Source organism: Globicephala melas, chromosome 1 (assembly GCF_963455315.2).
Source record: "Globicephala melas chromosome 1, mGloMel1.2, whole genome shotgun sequence".
Classification (NCBI taxonomy): Eukaryota; Metazoa; Chordata; class Mammalia; order Artiodactyla; family Delphinidae; genus Globicephala; species Globicephala melas.
In genome coordinates, this window is record NC_083314.1 from 46783455 (window position 1) to 46802716 (window position 19262).

Sequence of the window (19262 nt, forward strand, 5' to 3'; positions counted from 1 at the left end):
AAAACATTCCAAACACCAAATTCTCATGCAGAAATGGGGCTGTAGATGGGACGTGGGCACTACGTGGGACCGAGACGGTGAAACTGGTGAGCTTGTCAAGGGCGCAAGAATCCGTGACAGTTCAAACACTGGAATGTTGCAGCTGCCTGAATGCAGATCTCAAACACACAGAGTGGGTAAAGGCAGCAGGGAAGGAGGCTTGGGACGGAGGGAAAGGGAGAAAGGTGGACACGGGGAAGGGGCTGGAGAGAAGCACAAAAGGTTTCATATTGCCATTGGGTGGGGGACTTCACCCTTTGGGACCTTTCAAAAAAATAAAACAGAAAAAACCCCAAACACCATGTCAAACTAAAAGAGCAATAATGTAAGCATACAGGACTCCAACCACTGTCTCGGAAGAGCAATGAGCATGAATCTCACCCCTTTTCATTGCTGGGGTTGCCCAGACTCCAGTGACGACCGGGGCTCCTGGATGTGCTTTGCTCTGCAGCTGTTTTCCAGCTCTTAAGTCCCACGCTAGCTCCACACACTCACACGCATCACCCCTCCCCTCTGGGGGAGCAGACAGGCATGTGCGCGCACACACGCACACTCACACACACACACACACACACAGGAGAGCTCTCCCAGAAAATAAACCCTACCACTAGCACAGCAATTGGACATTTAGATTGTTTCCATAATTTCCCCTTAAAATATTACTTTTCCAGGAAATGACTATCAGTAATGCTGTCCTTCTGTTTCTACACAAGAAAATTTTCAGTCCTCTTTCCTTCTAATAAATATCAAATAAAAGTTTATTTTCCTTCCTTTCGCCTTTTCCAGAATGGACTTCCTTGTGTTTTCTTCTCTGCGTGACGCACACGTGTCCGCGTTGCCTTGAATTTCACTCTGAAAGTGGAGGCTGGGAGACTGCAGCCGGGCAGGGGCCTGGCCCCTCGGTGGGCTATGCAGACGCCGCTGCTGCTGCTTCCTTCTTCTTCAGACTGTCTTTCGGGCCCCAGCTGCTGGACCCCATGCTGTTGCTTGTTGGCGAGATGTTGTGCATGTTAGGAATAATAACGATTACTAGCACACAGCACAGGGTAGAAAAGGGGTGGAGGTAGGGACAGGAGGAGGTGGGTGGTAAGTCGGATGGGGGCACAAAAACCAACCAAACAAAAAATAACCACACTGAAAGCTTCTACCTATTAAAATGCGTCAGGCCATGAATGGACTAGCCTGCCTTCTGTGGGACTGCCTGCTTTGCTACCGTAAAATGTACAGGAATCAAAAACGTTAATTTAAAATCCTACAGCAGTTTGTCTGCAAGTCCAGCCCAGCACCACCACCCACGCTGCATCCTCGATTGGGGCTCAAGCACCTACAGAGTGAAGGGCATTTCCTGCTGGAGTCTCCAGGCCAGAGGAGGGCCCACCAGAACCTTCTGAGTGCAAGTTGAGGCCTTGTCCTCTCCCTTATGGAGCATTTCCACTGGCTGAAGAGGTTAGTTTCCCCATCCTGTCACCACCAACCTCTCACAGGAGCAGTGCACGGGGCTTTCTTTGCTACACACTGACTAGAAGAAGCACATCCGTGTATGGAAGAATTCAATGTGATATCTTACTACTGAGAGTAATAACAATAATAAAAGATGTTCAGGAATAATTTCAACTACATTCTCAGTCAGCAAAGCAATCATTAATGGATTCCTATTTTACTCCCCAAAGAGGAAAAAAAGGACTGAGACGTTCCCATTGGCTTCTCCCATCTGCCTTCCCTTCTCAGCTTTCACTTCCCATGTGGCTGGGGACATGCACGATGGAGAAGGTGAAAGGCGGTGATATCAGGTAACTGAGTGAGACAAACAGCAGTTCCTCTCTCCCTCCGGAAGGCCCCGAGGGGACGGAGAGTTCCTGATGGTTTTTTCTTTTTGCTGCACTGCAGACATTTCGTGCACACTCAGCGGGCTGGTGGAACACTTACACCCTCTCAACAGCGAGAAACAGAAAAGAGGGCTGCCACCTGCAGGGGACTGTGTGGGCCAGTCCTGCAAACCCAACATGCCATGGTTTATGGAGCCTTCATTCCCAGGGTTGCCACTCTGGCCTCAGTGTGGAGGGTTCATGGTGCCTTGTCCCCGCTGCTGTTTCTGCTTCTGCTGCATTAACAGCTGCTCCAAAGCGGAAGGTCCAGGATGCATCATGGAACTGGACCAGATAGACTGAAAAACAGCCCAGAGCTTGTCAGCAGAGGTCAAATGCCTGGTTGTCTTTAAGGGATTTGTTTTTCAATCCCAGCCAAACATAAAGGCATGTATGCCCCAAGATTCCCAAACCCTAAAAAAACCCCAGCTATTAGAAAAAGTTGTTGTAAGACCAGGTCTTCAAGACAGGTTAGTTCCCATTAAGATCATTTTAAACCAGAAAAGGTGAAAGTATGTTTTACATAAAGTCTTTTTGCTAAAACTCAGCTCCATGTGAGACCAGAGCATTTACCAGAAAGGTTTCAGGCAAACAAAACATTTCTGAAATTAGATGCCCTTCTTTGACTTGTTTAGAAAAGGCTTAAATGAAATATTCCAAGGTGAGTCCGAATTTTCTTAATCTTAGAATCCAACTAAAACCTTCATGTCTGTCCCCCTGAGGATACTGCTTTATCACTAGTGAATTCACAAATTAAAAAAAAAAGTCCTATTCAAGAATCTTATAAGGCAGACCATGCTTCTAGGACTTTGCTAGATAAGTGCTATGAATCAATCCTAAGGGCCTTAGGAATAAGATTAGCCATTTATGCGAATGAAAGCAGAGACATCTCTTGCGGTTCTTGTTCCTGATCCACTCACCTTTAGGCTTTCCATGAGGACAGCAGAAGAATCCTCCATGGATGGGCCATGGCCTGTCCAGGAGCCACTTGAAGTGCTGGCCTGATGCCAACTGCTCTCAGAGGATGATGTTGCTGAGAGATAATCAATGCCAAACCCACCCATGGCTAGGAACGAAGAGATAAGAATAATTCAAGACGTTGTTCTATCATTGCCAAATGCCAAAAGCTAGGGAAGGGTAGAGTAAGTTCTTTCACTTTTGCTAAGCAATGAAGTCTGGATCTCACCTGGCTTATCAGTTTTCCACCGATCTGCCGTTCTCCTATCCCTGTTATCCGGAGTCCCAATGGGTCCAAAACTGGAAAATGGGACAGAATTGTGGTTGTGTGTCGGAGGCGAGCTTGGCAGGCTGCTTGGGTTGGAGGAATGAGGAGACTGGCTGGCTGGTGTTGAATGATCTATGAAATAATAGCAACGCAGGACACTGAACAAAGATGTTTCACAAACATGCCAAGAATGAAAGTTTCCTGTAGGTCTGATCGCTTAAATTCTGTTAACAATAATCACACGGTTTCAGGAGAGGCAAATAAAGGCCCCAAAAGGGATCCTGCCAAATGCACTCGTCTGTCCTGCTGTGCATGCCTAAGGCACATTCCTTGCCTTACAACTAAAACAGTACACAGTTTTGTCAAATAAATGCATTCTTTTGGTGTGCCTCTTTCAGGTAAGTATAACTGCTCTTCTCTATCAGAACAGAATTGCCTAACCTTAAAAATTACTATTAACTCTGTATTTTTAAAAGTGCAACTTTTCCTGCAAAGAACGAATATCTACAAATAAAACTAAAAAACAGCTGCAAACCTTAAGATAAAACTCGTATTTTTCTCCCTTACAACTCTGTTCATTACTGAGGATGTAAAACAGCTTTTTAGTGTCATTTATCGTATGAACCAGTGCATCAGGCTTTTTTTCCTATTTTCCTTCAGAAGTTACTTTAAAAACAAACAAATAACAACAACAAGATACAAACAAAACCCACCAAGACACAATCATACTATCTCTTAATCAACTTGAGTGTACGGGAAATGCAAGGTCTATAATTTAAAGACTAGTCAATACCTGAACTGGCAGGAAGTGATGGAGACCATGGAGTCCCTTCAAAAAGGGAGTACAATGATGTTTCCTGGGGGGCCATTGAGGGATTAAGTTCTGCTTTAGAGCTGGTTGTCAGGTTTTTCCCATATACCTCATTGAACACACTGTTATTTGGGTATCTTTCCTGAAAGACAATGACCACCAAGTTAACAAACTCACGCCAAAGCAAGAGATTTAAGAAAATGCAGTGTTCATGCTCATGGATGCTTATCTTAAGCCTTTCTTTGCAAGACAAACTTCTGAAGGCTTTTACTTCTGTTTCTTTCAGTTTTCCCATTTAATTCATTTGCCTTTTATTTTCCCTCACCCTTTATTTTGCTCTATGTAAACCACCTGGGTTAGAAAGTATGAATAATTTACTTGCTGAACAACAGAGCCCCAGAGACTTTAACATTAATGAGAAGTTAAACAATTCAAACTTATACAAGTCTCTAGTGTACCCTAATCAAAGCGGGGTGGGGAATAAAATCAAATACCTGGAAAACACCAATATATGGAAGAGAAGGAAAGAGAAAAACAGATGTATTGAAATAGAACGGGAAAGAAAATACTAGCCCACAATAAAAGCACAAAGCAGGATGCTTCACTGTTTACGCACCTGATTGAGAGAGAATCCGGTGAGCGACAGGAAAGAGGATGAATGTGACATGAGCTCCGAGGGCTTCTCCAATAAGGATTTCTTCACAGTCCCGGAAAAAAAGGTAGGTAAATTATGCCTTCCATTTTCTTAATATTAATTTTAAGATACCATCCAACCAAAAGACCACAATTTAAGCATACTTGTACTCACCTATCTTGTACAATTTAAAGCTTAGAAGATATAAATTCAAATCCGTGAATACCATGACACCAGATAAGTGCCAGTTGTCACAGGTGAGACAGAGCCCTCCTGATCAGCACCTCTAATCTGGCACAGAGATCCTGGCAGGGACCCTGGAAACTGGCAGTTTGGAGTGTTCACTAGGCAAGAACCTCAGGAATCCCTTTGTCAACAGTTGCATTTAAAATACTCTCAAAACAAGAAGGGGAACTGATCTGGCACTGTTTTCTCCCTAAATTTTTAAAACACTGACATTAATGACTTTTAAAAAGCCTTTAAATCCATTTGACAACTGGTTTTGTTAGCATGGTTCCTAACAACTCTATTTGTGGTATATATTAAAATAGTTGCTGAAGTCAAGCTTACATTTATTGGCCCTAAGAAAGTTATTAGGGGAAAAAAAGCTGAATCTCTGATGCTCACTGTCACTGAATTGTTGGTCAACAAAGCATTTATTAAACACCTGCTGCATGCAAGGTACTTTCACACACATCATTAACGATGTTAAATATAAGAAGGGCTACCGTAAGGTTTTTTTAAACATGAAAAAAAATCCACTAAAAGGCCCCCCTCCGCTTGTTCCACCATCAGCTTCATTTCCGACGGAAGGGGCAAGCACAACAGGAACTAAGAGATTAGGAAACTAGTGTACAGAGACGTGCTCCCCTGCCTGTCCCTCAAGCCACCCCAGCAAAAAAAAGCAGCAAGAAAGGCAAACACATAGAGGCAACAGTTTAGTATCTGGACATTCAACAACCTCTAGGCACTGCCATTGCACTACAACTGTTCAAGTGTCTAGGGGATCTTTTATTTCTGCTAACTTTAGTGGGGGAAGTGAGAGGTCTCTGTGGCCACTCACTCAGGAAAATTCTTAAGGGAACTTCGAGTGCCAGGGATGGCAGTGTGTCACGAGAGCCATTAAGCAGCTTTCAGTTCTCCTAATACTAAAATCAATGCACTTTAATCTTACGAATGTCTTCTTACCCCGTGTTTATGGGAAAGAAACAGCGAGAAAGTGGAACTCAAGAATTGTTTTATGTTTTATTAAGATGGCATGAAGGGAGTGGGGGAAAGACCTCATAGCATACATCTTTCTTACAGTCCCCCCACCTTAGTAAAATCTCTAAACAATGGCATTCTTTGAAATGCACACTGGGTTACAGAAGGTTATTTTTAAAAGATACCACTAATCAATTCTTAGACTTTATGTCATTCTAGTTATTTATCTCTGTGTTCACTCATTTATGGTACTCAACTATGTTTATAAATAGAGGCCTTTTCATTTTCACTCATTCTGTTTATGAATCTGGCTCTGAATTTAGATCAGGGCTCTTAGTTAACCAAACAGAAAAGAACCACATACTGTTCGGTAAAATCAATCTAGAATTTTTTTATTCAGTAAAACATCTAGAACATTATTTCATTTCATATTTTGAATACATGAGGAAAAATCTCACTGCTCCTGAACAAGATTAAATGACACCTAAAATTCCTGGGTCCAGGTGGAAATGATACCTGAAAAGTAAGTTAACTGGCCAGCATCACATTCTGTGTGTGACCAGCCCTGCAGGATGCTTTCTGGATAACATGTAACAAAGCTATAAGATTTGGGGAAACTATGGAATCAGACATGTTTTGCTATGTTCTACTACCATTTGAAGGTTAGTTTGGGCAATCAGGAAATAAGTTTTAAAATTCTATAAAAAAAGGAAAGCCCTAGAAATAAGAAACCACCTATTCCAAGTACTACAAAATCTCAGAAAAGAAGTTGAGGTTAGAGCAAGAAGACTTATGTAAAATACATACAAAGAGGCTTCGTCCAGGAAGAGAGGCGAGAGGCCCCAGCAGAGCTGGGTAAAGATCAGGAGGGTTAGAAAAAATCAGCTCTTCCTCTTCCTCCAAGGCAGCCAGACTCTTTAACAGGTCCGGAGGAAGTAGAGGGGAGCCCTTGGGGTCCTAGTGACAGAAAGGATCACAGTGAGATGCAATAAGGGATGACAAAAGCACAAAGGAGTAGTGGCATGATTAGGGGGGATGAAGGCAACTAAAGTCAAGGAGGAAGAAGTAATGAATAGTGAGACAGTATTATGCAAAGAGGAAAAGGCTCTGAAACACCAAAGCAAAGTGACACGAGGACAATGGTAGAGAAAGATCGAAACAACAGAAAGAAGCAAAAGTAGTGACAGAGCAGAACATAAAAGGTTAATGTGGGAAGGGAGTAAAACAATGCAACGGAGCAAAGTGATTAGCCTATCTTGTGCTAACAAACAGAGAAACAGCTTTTTTAAAAGTTACAAAAACATACCCGTTTCTCATGAATAAAAAGCGCAAGTACAGGGAACTCCACTATCAAAGATAACTGGCTTTGTTCCTCTCAGAAAACAATTTGTTTAAATATAAACCTATTTTTAAACTTAGATGATTCAGCCCAACTGAGAGGAGCTTTGTCTCAGAATTCTCTAACATGCTGTGTTAGAGATTTCTGCACATGATTTCTCTGCCAGACCATCACAGGTCAAAATCAGGAACAGAATTCTTCAGCTCCCCCAAATCAAGCATACTATGCAATTGTAAAGAGGAGACCAAAAGCTGCACCCATTTACTCAGCAGCATTCTGCAGCACTAATGAAGCAGAGTGACCTTTATAAACACCTACTTGAGAAATTTAAGGACATGCATCCCCAGACCTAACTCTGAAGTGCCTGGTGATAGGAAAGGACACACACCTCAAATGGCATCCTGGGCACAGGATCCTGCTCTGGACGGAAGACTCCCGGTGACCGTTTGCCCCTGCGGTCCATGTTGGCTTGCTGTGCCATTACAGCTCTGCTATCAGCCATGCTGTAGGAAGAATCCCAGTAGAATTCTGGGATCTTGACTTCTGAGGAATTATGGTTATATGGCTCCATGGGAAAAGGCTTCATTTTTTTCTCTAGAGGCTGCTGCTGCATTACAGGAGGTTGCAATGACGGCTCAAACAGTTTTATGGGGTCTTGGGTTTGAAGGTAGTAGGGCTGTTTCACAGGCATGATTTTCCCTAATGGGCCTTGAACCTGAGGGGGATTCCACAGCTGTTTGGAGGCATCTGCCTGTTGATACTAAAAAAGAGATGCCTGTCACCAAGATGAGGATAAAATGCAATGTTACTTACACTCAGTACTCGGGAATCACAGAATGAATCTGAGAGATTTTGCCACCACCAAAACTCTAGACAATGCAGTTTTGTTTACTCTAAGTTTTTCAATACACAGAGCTTTCTGGGAACAGATTAAGGGCACTGAACTCATGTTCTCTTTCAGTTCCATTATTTAAGAGGTTTAATAAATGAGGGTGTGAGTGTGGGTGGGCGCGCACACATTCCTCCTGCTTCAAGTGCTGTGGGATGACAAATTATTTAAGACTGGTATCATTAACACCTCATCAAGATTACGATACTATTTCCCTTCTGTAGTTTAGGTTCAAATAGAGGAAATTATTTACAGAAAATCCTTTTCTATAAAGCTCATAAGTAGTAGCAGCAAAGAATGGTAGTTAAGATCTATTGTCCTTTACAAAAGTAAAAGGGAGAACACCTGAACTTTCCTAAACAGCAAAGAGAAGACTTACGTGTTCCCATAATCATTACAAGTCTAAGCAAGAAGTAGCTGAATGCCTAACTAGTATTTTTTTTTTTTTTTTTTTTGTGGTACACGGGCCTGTCACTGCCGTGGCCTCTCCCGCCGCGGAGCACAGGCTCCGGACGCTCAGGCCCAGCGGCCATGGCTCACGGGCCCAGGCTCTCCACGGCATGTGGGATCTTCCCGGACCGGGGCACGAACCCGCGTCCCCTGCATCTGCAGGCGGACTCCCAACCACTGCGCCACCAGGGAAGCCCCCTAACTAGTATTTTTAATTAACCAAACACAGAACAATTTCAACCTTCCCCTCTCCTTACTTCAGCTGGACGGTACACACAACTGTGAATTACCTGCTGGAATCCAGAGTGGTGAGGAGGGCTTTTCCCCAAAGCCGGCACAGCTTTTGTAGGGGATTGTTGCTGCTGAGCTAGAGCCTGAACCTGCAACTGGCTTGTAGACTGTGCTGTTGGCTGAGCTGGTAAAGATGTAAGGGGTTGCTGGGAAGGTGGCTGTGGTTGTTGAGGTCCCTGGTTCATCGGCCCTGGTCCAGAGGGCCGTTGCTGGCTGTAAGGAATGTGGGACTGTTTCCCAGCTTGCACCTGGTTTCCTGCTGGAGAGTGAGCTGTAGGCTGAAGAAAGGTTCCCGGGACAGAAACACCAGCTGGGAAGGTGTAACCTGAGCCCATAGAAAATGCCACAGGAGGGGGGATAACATAGGTTGGGGGCGGGAACCCTTCAAAACAGAAGAACATAGCTTTAGTTCTAAGGAAACTTAGCAAAAGAAAGACAAAAAAATAGTATAGTCATTTTGGGCTGGGGTGGAGAAGAGGTCTTCTAATAAATTATAAAAGACAGGGATCAACCGTCAAGTAAGACTGATCAAGTGTCAATCTTTAACCTGATTTCAAGAATTAAATATAGACTATTGGCTGCTACTTCTATCCACGGAGGTAACTGGAGAATCCTAAAGGCAGTTTCTTAGATGCCATGGTTAGTGACAGGAATTCCTTCGTAATAACAAGCATACACTTGTACATAAACTACAGAGAAATGGCTCAAAAAACAATTTCATAAACATTAGGGAAAAGAGAACTAACTCCCTTATACCTTTTAACATTATGGTTTAGTAATGTCACTCAGAGTCTAAAATTTCTCAGTGGGTTAATAGAAACTCCTACACAGATGGAATTCAGCAGAAAAAACTACAAAACATATATTTTTACCTGGCCGGCTGGGAAGAGGAGGAAAGGCTCCAGGGTGATGAATGGGGATGAACTGGGAGTTACTTGCTTGACTTGGAGCTTGAGTTACAGGTGTTTTCCTGGCTTCAGACACTGGAGTCCTTCTTAATTCTGTCTGGGATTTTACCTATGACCAACCAGAAGCAAAACTATCTATAATAATCTGAAACTCAAACATGTCAGAAAGAAGCACCTACTCTCAGAAAGTATTTAAAATCCTACTATGTCCCCCCCGCCAAAAAAAGTATATGCTGCAGATATTCACTTCACCTAAATTAAAAATGGGAAAGTCAAATTATTTAATTGCCAAAAAAAAGTTATAAGGGCTTAGTTTTACTTGTCTAATTATTTTGCTTTCACAATATCATAAAAGTACGAAATACAGAAAAGACCTGAGAATTCATTTGTTTTACAAACGAGACACCTGATGCCAACAGGTTTAAAAAGCTGCCTATAATCTTAAGCCACTGTTATGGGCCCCATGGCCCTGTATTCTCTTAATGTACATGAATTATGAATGAATAATGACCACTAATCCACAGATGAGACACTTTTGGCCCTCAGTTTAACTTCATCTGGGCAGCTTTAAGGGTATCAGTCAGGCATCCACCCTCCACCCTGCAACCCTACCACCCCCAGAATAAATAAGGATACTTTCAGCAGTAAGAAACAGGCCTGAGATCCTACAGATGGAGCTGGAGAGAAGTAGATGCCATATGCACTGCTCAAGTAATGTAAAGATGAGTAAAGTGAGTAAAAATAGGTAGCATTTATAGAAAACTCAGGATGAGGTACAGAGGGCGGTGATATATTGACTACTGTCAGGTTTTCTTTAATCATCAATACTCAGATTTAAAAAGGATGAGACCAGAAAAGAGATTTTATTTTCCGTCTGGACCTTTTGGGGAGGCAGTTTCAGAGGATAGAGCCAGAGCAGGCAGGAAGTGCTGAACTCTTTATCCCTAAAACACTGGTCCTGCAGCCTTATAATTCTTTTGTTTTCTTCCTTGCCTTTCCCCAACACCTCTCACTTTCTCTGTGCCTTTCCTCAATTTCTACCATGTTTTTCTCTGTTTCTTCCCCTATTATTAACCTTAAAACAGAACTACTATGTTCTTATTTCTCCCTTTCCCTGCAAAAAACTGTAAGGGAAATGCACTGCACGTAATGTTTATTTGCAAGCAGACTTCAAACCTGTAAGATTCCTCATGCCTACTGTAAATAAATACATTTGCCAAAACGTGTTAATAATCAAATGGCTACAAACATTAGCGGTGTTAATAAAACCAGCACAGAGTAAAGACCCTTTTGTTTATATGAAATCATCTGTATCTCCCTGGAAAGGGGTGTGTGTGTGTGTATATATTTAAAAGAAAAGTCACAAATAACTGAGCAGTGTTTATCCTTTCCCAGCAAGAGACTTGGGTTCTTGCTTTACAAATTCCCATGAGCCAGGATAACACTGAGGTTATATAATGCTACTAGCTGGGGCCGGTATAAATGTCAAGGAAAATAGCCTCATCTTTCCCCAAGAATATATTTTATTTTGTATAGTGAATCTGAAAAACAAAAAACAAAAAACCACCGTGTAAGCCTTAATATACTTGGTTCTATGGGATCTATAAAAGACCCCAAATTTTCCACTATAGCATTAATAAATCACAATTATACCTTCCAAAGAAAATGTAATTCTTTGTGAAATTGATAGCTCTGCAACTGGTTATTCCCAGCCACTTAAACTGGAGAGAACTGACAAAAATCAGGTTGAGATTTTTTTCACTCACATTACAATTCCTGAGAGTTGGTGGAGTACCCATCTACCATAGTTCTTTACATAACCTTACTATGCAGCCTTCTAAGAATGCACTGAAGCTTCCAGAATAGTCAATTCTCAAGGCTTTAGGAACAAAATGAAAAATCTTGCCTTTTGTGTGAGCCTTCCTCTACCTGCTTTATAGTTCAAATACAGCTTACCTGCACTGCCACATTCTGCTTTCCTGTTTCCTGTAACTTTTCTAAGGTGCATTTCTTGGTTTCTGTTTTCCTCTTGTTGTTGTCCTTCTTTCCATCATTCTTAGTTACAGTTATTCCTTTGCTATAGTCCCTTCTCACCTCTTTGGGAGGAAAACTTCTTCCTTGGTCTCTGTTCACTTCTCGTGGCTTAATGTTCTCTTTGAAGGTGACCACTGGTTTCTCTCCTGTGTCACAGTTGTTGCTTAGATTTCGGCCTGTAGACAGCACTGATTTCAGTCCTGGGTTCCCATCCACAGCCAGTGACTCTATGATGGTTGTTTCTTGCAGAATGAGGTTCTCTTTGGCTTCACTGGGCTCTTCCAGTATTAACTCTGGGATTTCTGTGATAAACAACAATTTCCCTACCTCATTTTCACACTGAATCAGCCTAAAAAAGTAAAAATAAATCCATATGTGAAAAACACAAATCTAAAAGACAGTAACAACTGAACTGTGTATGGGTCCCACAGCCTTAAAATGTGGGAAACAGCAGGGTATAACGGTGTGGATTCAGGTAACATAAAAAGCAGTTATGTAAACTCAGATTCTCATTATCCCACTGAACATCACCACCACACGTTTAATGTTCTCTAATAAGTACAGCTACATTTACTCAGCATGTTTTAAGCACAAGACACTAGACTAGGCCCTTGAAGTAGCTATAATTCCTGTTTTATGGGTGTGAAAACTGAAGCTCAGAGGTATTATGTTTATTCAAATATGCAACCATGTGAGTGGCTTACAGTATAATATGAACCTGAATACAAAAATGAATATGAAACAGTTACTGACTTTGGAAAGGTTATAATCAACCACAGTGATCCTAAGGACACACACCTGGGGAAGTGGCAGAACTGGACACTGAATTCAAATCTATCTGACTCTAAAACCTATGCCCTGTCTATTACACCAACTACCATACCTGCTTTATATTTAACTAGCACCATCCTGGTCTGTCTTGACTGAAACTGACCACCATGCCCCTGTCAATACAAATCACCATAACTGTGAACATACAATTTAGTTAGATTTATATAGATGTTTATAAATTGGAGAAAAAGCTCATGATAAACAGTGGTGACAAGGCAAACTCCTCTAAAATAGGCAGTGTAATGAGAGAACAGAGGTTAAATAAAGAGATACGTATGATCACTAGGGTCATAGTTTGATGCTGTGTTACCAACATCTTGACTTAAGAGTTTACAATCAATAGCATTACACCAAGTCTAAAACTCATGTGGGGGCTGTGTGTGTATCCGGTGAGGAATACCTTGGCTGATTATCTGCGATCCATTTGCCTATAGAGATCAAGCGCTGCTGTCGTATTTGTCTTTGCTGACCCTCTTTGTCTCCTGTAATACCCTGGTGGCCTTTGGAAAAATCCAAGTTCCTAAAATTGATATAAGCAAATTATAGAAAATTAAACCTAATGAACTGCAATGGCTTCAGATTTTTCCATACAGGTTAGCTATTTAATGTAAGCAACTGCATTTGTTTGAATTTATTTACGCTCCCAAAGACTGTAAATACAATGAGGCAAAGTAGAAAAGACAATATGCAAAATTCACTATATTAATGTGATATTTTTACTTATATTTCACTTTCTCACAGAGGAGCTCAAATAAATCACCATCTTTTATTGGGAAAGATTCTTTTATCCTAAGAATAAAGTTTTCATTAACACTAACCTTGCATTATAAGTAACTTACTTCAAATGACCATGGCAATGCTAAGGGTCTCTGAAATGCCTATTCTAACAAATAGTAGTAATCTATCCACTTTAAGGTGGCCCAATCTAAATCAGAAAAAATGTATACATATCATAAAGTACATAGAGCAAAGAACTAACTGACGTTTTAGAAAGGTAAGTCAACCTAAAAAATAAGGATTTTTCAGATTTCTCATTAAGCTATCTTTAAAAAAAAAAAAAGCAGCAGCATCTAAGAATTGCTAGGCAGTAGGTCAGATACTAAGGATACAAAGATAAATGAGAAATAGTCCCTACCTTAAGGAACAAATAATTATGATTTAATCTGAAGAAATAAAAGCTAAACAAAGAATAAGAGAAGCATAATAAAGAAGGGTTAGTTTCTTCCGATAAGCTTTGAAAAGGTTTCACAGAGTTAAGTGATACCTGAGCTGGACCTTGGACAGGTATGGTTAAGTGCTAACAAGGGAAGGGCAAACGAGGAAGTGGGAATGTTCTAGGCATAGCATGAACAAAGTTTTGGAGGAATAAATATACAGAGCTATTCAAGTACAGGACATAGTGTATGTATAATATGTGTAAGTATTGGAGGGGAGGAAGGTGAAAGTGGCAGGAAATATGACTGAAAAACTAAGCATTTGGACATTAAGCTAAAAAAGATATTATAACAACTGAGGATGGGTAAATTGAAGTTTTTGTATTAGTAATGGGACATCATCAAGCCTGTACTTTAAAAATATAATTGCTGAAGCAGAGTAGAATGGACAATATAGGGAAGTTGATTAGGAAGCTTTTTAATACGCTAGGTAAACAGTGATAAAAGCCATCTACCTGAAAGAAGGTCTCAAAGCCAAGAATCCTTGTAATTCAAACTCCTCTGGAAGTGGTGTAGCTACAGAAGGGCAGAAAACAAGATTTGTAAATATCTTAATTAAAATATTGTCATTCAGCAGGATATTACTTCTTAAATTAAAAAAGAGTATTTTTTAGACAGAAAGAAACTATAATGCTCATAGTTCTCTGCTCTTCTTTATAGTAATCTTCATAGAATAACTTACCTGTCAAACCCCTGCATGTTGCCTTTGGGCCCTAGACATTGTCCTAATACTCACCTACTACTCATTGCTGAGGAGGATGGGTACAATGTACTTTTTTTCCCCCTAGCAGCCTTAAAGATTCAAAGCCTCGGATCCATTAATCACAATGTTTAGGTTATCTCCTTGTTAACTCAAAGTATTGAATACCAACATTGACAACACTTGGGAGCTTGTAAGAAATACAAAATCTTGGGCATTATCCTAAACCTATTGAGTCATAAACTGCATTTTAACAAGATCCCAGGTGATTCATTTGCAAATATGATGCTTGAGGGGCACTGATGTAATGGAAGAAAAATAATCAGAAAGGAGTCAACTACGGATTGTTCAGTGCAGGATTATTTATAATGGGGAAATTTTTTAAGCAAATAGACAATGATAAAATAAATTATCAGAGCCACAGGACGGAATATTAAGCAGCCTGTAAAAATCATGTTCCAAAATGTTTAAATGACAAAGGAAAAGGCTAACAATGTAGTGTTAAATTATAAAGCAGGTATAAAGTTGTATCTGATATCAATCACATGCAGGTTGTGTGTATGTACACATAAGTAAAAACCTCAAAGAAAATACACTATCATGTGAATAGTACAGAAAGTATCTCTGTATGAGAGAATTAAGGGTGACTTGTGTTATGTTTGTATGTCCCAAATGTTCTATGATAAGCAAGTATTACTTTGAAAGAATAATGTTGTTCACATTAGTTCCTTAAAAAAAACTGCTAAGAGTGAGGAGGAAAGGAAGATGGAAAGAATCTGAAGGTACTACTACACTCTCTAGACTCCTATGCAAATGTAGCTAAACAGGAGAATAAGCTGCTGAGAGAACTGGAAGAACATTACCTCTATTTCCAGCCACTTAATCAATATAGAGCTCAAAGTCACTTCTGAGTTACTACATTTAAAGTCAAACACTTAAGAACAAAACCCTGTTTTTCTCTGGCGTTAAGCCCACTATTAGTGATGGAGAACAATGTCAGCGACACAGGTTAGGTAGCCCTTACCATTAGTACTTGAAAGATCCTCTTCATGGGGATGGAAACTATTCAGAAGAGAAATTAGCCAAGGCCAAATGCTGTAAATTAAACAGATAGTTCAGACTTTATTTTTGCATGAAAAACCAGAACACTAATAAGCCATGAAAGTGTTACCTATAGGACCGTGACTATGTATTTTTCCCTTGCTTCAGCATTTTAAAGGCTGTATGATTTCCTAAAACATATTTCCAAATGTGTCTAGATAAGATACACCAAAAGGGCCAAATTTCCATGATAGAGACCTACTACTGCAGATCGTTTCCCAGGCTCCTAATTTAACAATTAGCAAAATTAATTTGTCAGTTTTAAACATTGATATTTACTGAGAAAACTTTGACCAGAGAAATAGCACATTATGTTTTTATAGTTTTCACATACATTATCAGTTGTGGAACCCATTACTAGTTTTTAATCTGTGATGGGGGTGTGGTTACATCATAGTCAAATCACATTCTCTGTTCAAAGTGATGACTATGCCTTTTTATGATACAACAAAATCCACACATTGCTGTAATATCCTTACCTCTGTTTCCTAATACAAAATTTTTGCCAAAGTTTGCAAAATATTAAAAAACAGTCTTAATATTTCGTTAAAATATTAAAAATAATCACGATCTACTGAAGGTAACATTGTTTTCTTGAAATATTTAACAACCAATGTTGGCGAAAAGTGTGTTTTAAAAAAAGAAAGCCCAAGGTGAGTTGCCCAGGATAGAGAAATTGGATGTACATCACCATATCACAGAAAAAACCTGGAAGCTGACAACTATTTCTGACAGTTTTACACTTTGAAATATGGGAATATGCTGCTTAAAAAAATATAAATGAATAATATAGAAAAAATATATAAGGAAATAAACACTGAAGAATAAATGTCTGCTACAAGTCTTTGGGGACGTAACGAATTACGAGACAGTTGAAAAGAAGGTTAATAACCCAAAAAAGAATGTTAGACTAGAACAACAATATCTTTATGCAACAAACATGAAATCTCAAGAAACAGACTACAGAAAAAGAGTGTGAGAAATGATTTAATGATATATTGCTTTACCCCACTGCGGGTTACTTAAGTCTAACTTTGCTTTCTACAAAGGAAAAAAATACATCACTATTTCATGCATTTGTTAGCTTAAGATAACATGCTCTCAAAAAAAGTACAGAGGAAAACAAGTTCTAGAAATTGTCAAGGCCCAAAAGCAAGAAACTGAAGGTTATTTGAATATATATAAAACTTTGAGTTCACAAAGAGGAATTGTTTTTTTCATCATTTAAAAGATATAAATGAAGATTATTACACCTTGATATATCAGACATATAAGGAAAATCTTCAGTTTTAGAGAAATACCCCACACTAGCCTAAAATGAGTAGTAACATAATTTAAGACAGAATGAATACCTGCAAGGCCATAATTCTAAAGATCCCAACAAATCTAAGAGAAGGAATGGGGAAGAGAAAATGACAGGGAAGAAAAAGGAAAAATGTTTGTAAATAAACTATTCCTTCTGGCTGAATATCCTTTGCAACGATGAGAAATGGGAACGCACCGGGAGTTCCCTGGTGGTCTAGTGGTTAGGACTCGGCGCATGGCCCGGGTTCAGTCCCTGGTCAGGGAACTGAGATCCTGTAAGCTGTGTGGCATGGCCAAAATAAAATTAAGAAGAGAAAGGGAAAAAAAAAAAAAAGAAAAAAAGAAAGAAATGGGAATGCACAGAATGGGCCTAAAAGATCACTGTATAGGAACAAAAAACTGAATAAAAATATCAAAGCTGCTTTCACAGCATTACTGATATAAGTTACTGAACCAAACACAAGTTCTAAAGTACACACGGGAAGGAAAAATGTATACCTCTGGTAGAGAAATGAAAACCCGGTGCAAGAAAGCAATGCCTAAAAATATGTATGACTTACTAATACCTACATTGGCACAGAAAGGAGATGTGTAGTATGCTGTACTATGTTGCTAAACTCTATTCATGACAATGTCAAAAATGAAGGTGCTTAAAGTTAGGTTTGAGGGGAAAAGAGGAAAGAGAAGTATGCAGTAAGAGGGATCACAGAGTCTTAAACGTGGCTTGGACATTTTCTAGGTTGTGACCTTGGTCAATGTGTAGATACTGGGCCACAAAGCAGATATTTCAGAGACTCTCCTAATATCCACCATCAAAATATGCAGGGGAAAAAAAATATATGCAGGGGAGGAACTTCCCACTCACTGCAAAGCCTTACTGGAAATATTTATTCCTGTAATCAAAGGTACACTGAAAGCTTTCATTTGTCACTGTAAAATGAATAGTTCCTAAGAACTGTCAGAATTATTCTGAGTAGAAATTACAGAGAAAATAGTGAGAGCCAAAATAACTTCCAATCTTCTATGCTTAAAACAAATATAACTCAAATCGGGTGTTACTAAAAGGCAACAAACAGCTTATGTACAGAAAAGAATGGAAGAAGTAAAAATCTCTTCCCTTCAACTCCTAAGCATAAAATTGGGGCATATTATAATGAATAAGAAACAAACTGGTTTTATTTCTATTTCATTTTGAAATGTGAAAAATGCCTTTTCCCCAGGATGGCAACCAGGAACAGGGGGAGCACACAGGGAGTCAGAAATCCTTAAGATTGTGCCTCACATGAAGAATTCAAACAAATAAATAAAAAGCATACAAAGAAGTCTTCAGTTCAATTTCTAGAGAGTAGGTGGAAAATACAAAGTCTTCCATTATTCCAATACTGTTTTAGAAGGCAGTTTCTACATATCTGAATATCAAACAAACAAAGCACACAAGCTAACATGAAACTCTGAGACACTTACTACTGTCTTTCATCCACCACTGCCTCCTGAAAGACCCTGGGTCTGAGTCTCAGCCAGTCCATGGAGACCTTGACTGCAGGTAGGGGATAGGCATTGTAGGATTCCTCCTGAGACTTGTTCTGGAGAGGACACTTGCACAGGATGCCAAGAAAAGACACTGAAAGAAAAAATGTGTTCAGAGAGCATAAGATATTTGAAATTGTGTACCAGTCCGAATTAAAATATTATTATGAGCCTCCTGCTGTATCCTACTTAATACTTAAAATATCTTACAGCTTCTTTCTAAAAAGCCATTTTCTTTCCTATGTTAAAAATGTTATAGATACAGTTGATGAGGGGGTGTCAGCAGATAAAAGGACAGAACTTAGGGTTTAGGCCTCCTGATTCGATATTAAGAAATGTAGGACACTTTTTAATGTTACTAATGCTTTGTTATAATGATGAAAATGCCTAAGATCATGCTTTCCAAAGAAGATGGCACAGAAAGTTAAATGATTTAATACTCACTAAAGAGGGCCAGCAACTGTGTCCAACACAGCTGCTCATCTTGGCTATAACTATGCTGTTCCGTTTCATTGCTAAAGTCACGAAGGTGATGAAGTTGAAACAGGTTAATGACAGTGACGTGAACTAACTGCTGAGAGTTGAAAGCTTTTTGGAATAGCAGCCTCTGTAAAAGAAGACAGGAATACTGAATATATTATCAGGAACAGAAGCCATCTTTGACACAAGAATTAAACTGGCAGTCTGCATTTAAAGCCACAAAGGTAACATTTATAGATGAGTATTTTAATTGAGTCTGACATGGTCTGATGTTTCTCATGTTGACTTTTTGCCTTGAAAGGATTAAACCCAGACACCACAGAGCTGTTTGAGCTGTTTTTTTTTTAAACAATACTTTTTTCCATGAGAAACTATACATATATATTTTATAATTTTACAAAATACATTTATTTATT

At 39.6% G+C, this 19262-nt stretch overlaps 1 protein-coding gene across 6 annotated transcripts in view; it reads right to left on the minus strand.

Annotated features, from left to right (window-relative positions):
* Nucleotides 1-893: 893 nt before the first annotated feature.
* The window catches only part of SMG7 (SMG7 nonsense mediated mRNA decay factor), a 70612-nt gene continuing 52243 nt past the window's right edge, over nucleotides 894-19262 (minus strand). For 2 of the 6 annotated variants that reach the window (XM_030849158.3, XM_030849160.3), the window contains 15 exons: nucleotides 18811-18973; nucleotides 18304-18460; nucleotides 15458-15528; nucleotides 14189-14249; nucleotides 12920-13039; nucleotides 11611-12037; nucleotides 9619-9763; nucleotides 8746-9128; nucleotides 7505-7876; nucleotides 6585-6734; nucleotides 4557-4637; nucleotides 3923-4082; nucleotides 3091-3261; nucleotides 2825-2970; nucleotides 894-2203 (listed from right to left, as the gene is read on the minus strand). In XM_030849158.3, coding sequence (XP_030705018.1) covers nucleotides 2090-2203; nucleotides 2825-2970; nucleotides 3091-3261; nucleotides 3923-4082; nucleotides 4557-4637; nucleotides 6585-6734; nucleotides 7505-7876; nucleotides 8746-9128; nucleotides 9619-9763; nucleotides 11611-12037; nucleotides 12920-13039; nucleotides 14189-14249; nucleotides 15458-15528; nucleotides 18304-18460; nucleotides 18811-18973 — 2721 coding nt within the window. In that variant the 3' untranslated portion in view covers nucleotides 894-2089. The remainder of the gene's footprint in view (nucleotides 2204-2824; nucleotides 2971-3090; nucleotides 3262-3922; nucleotides 4083-4556; nucleotides 4638-6584; nucleotides 6735-7504; nucleotides 7877-8745; nucleotides 9129-9618; nucleotides 9764-11610; nucleotides 12038-12919; nucleotides 13040-14188; nucleotides 14250-15457; nucleotides 15529-18303; nucleotides 18461-18810; nucleotides 18974-19262) is intronic. The other 4 variants (XM_030849159.3, XM_030849162.3, XM_060295543.2 and 1 more) reach the window with 4 other exon arrangements.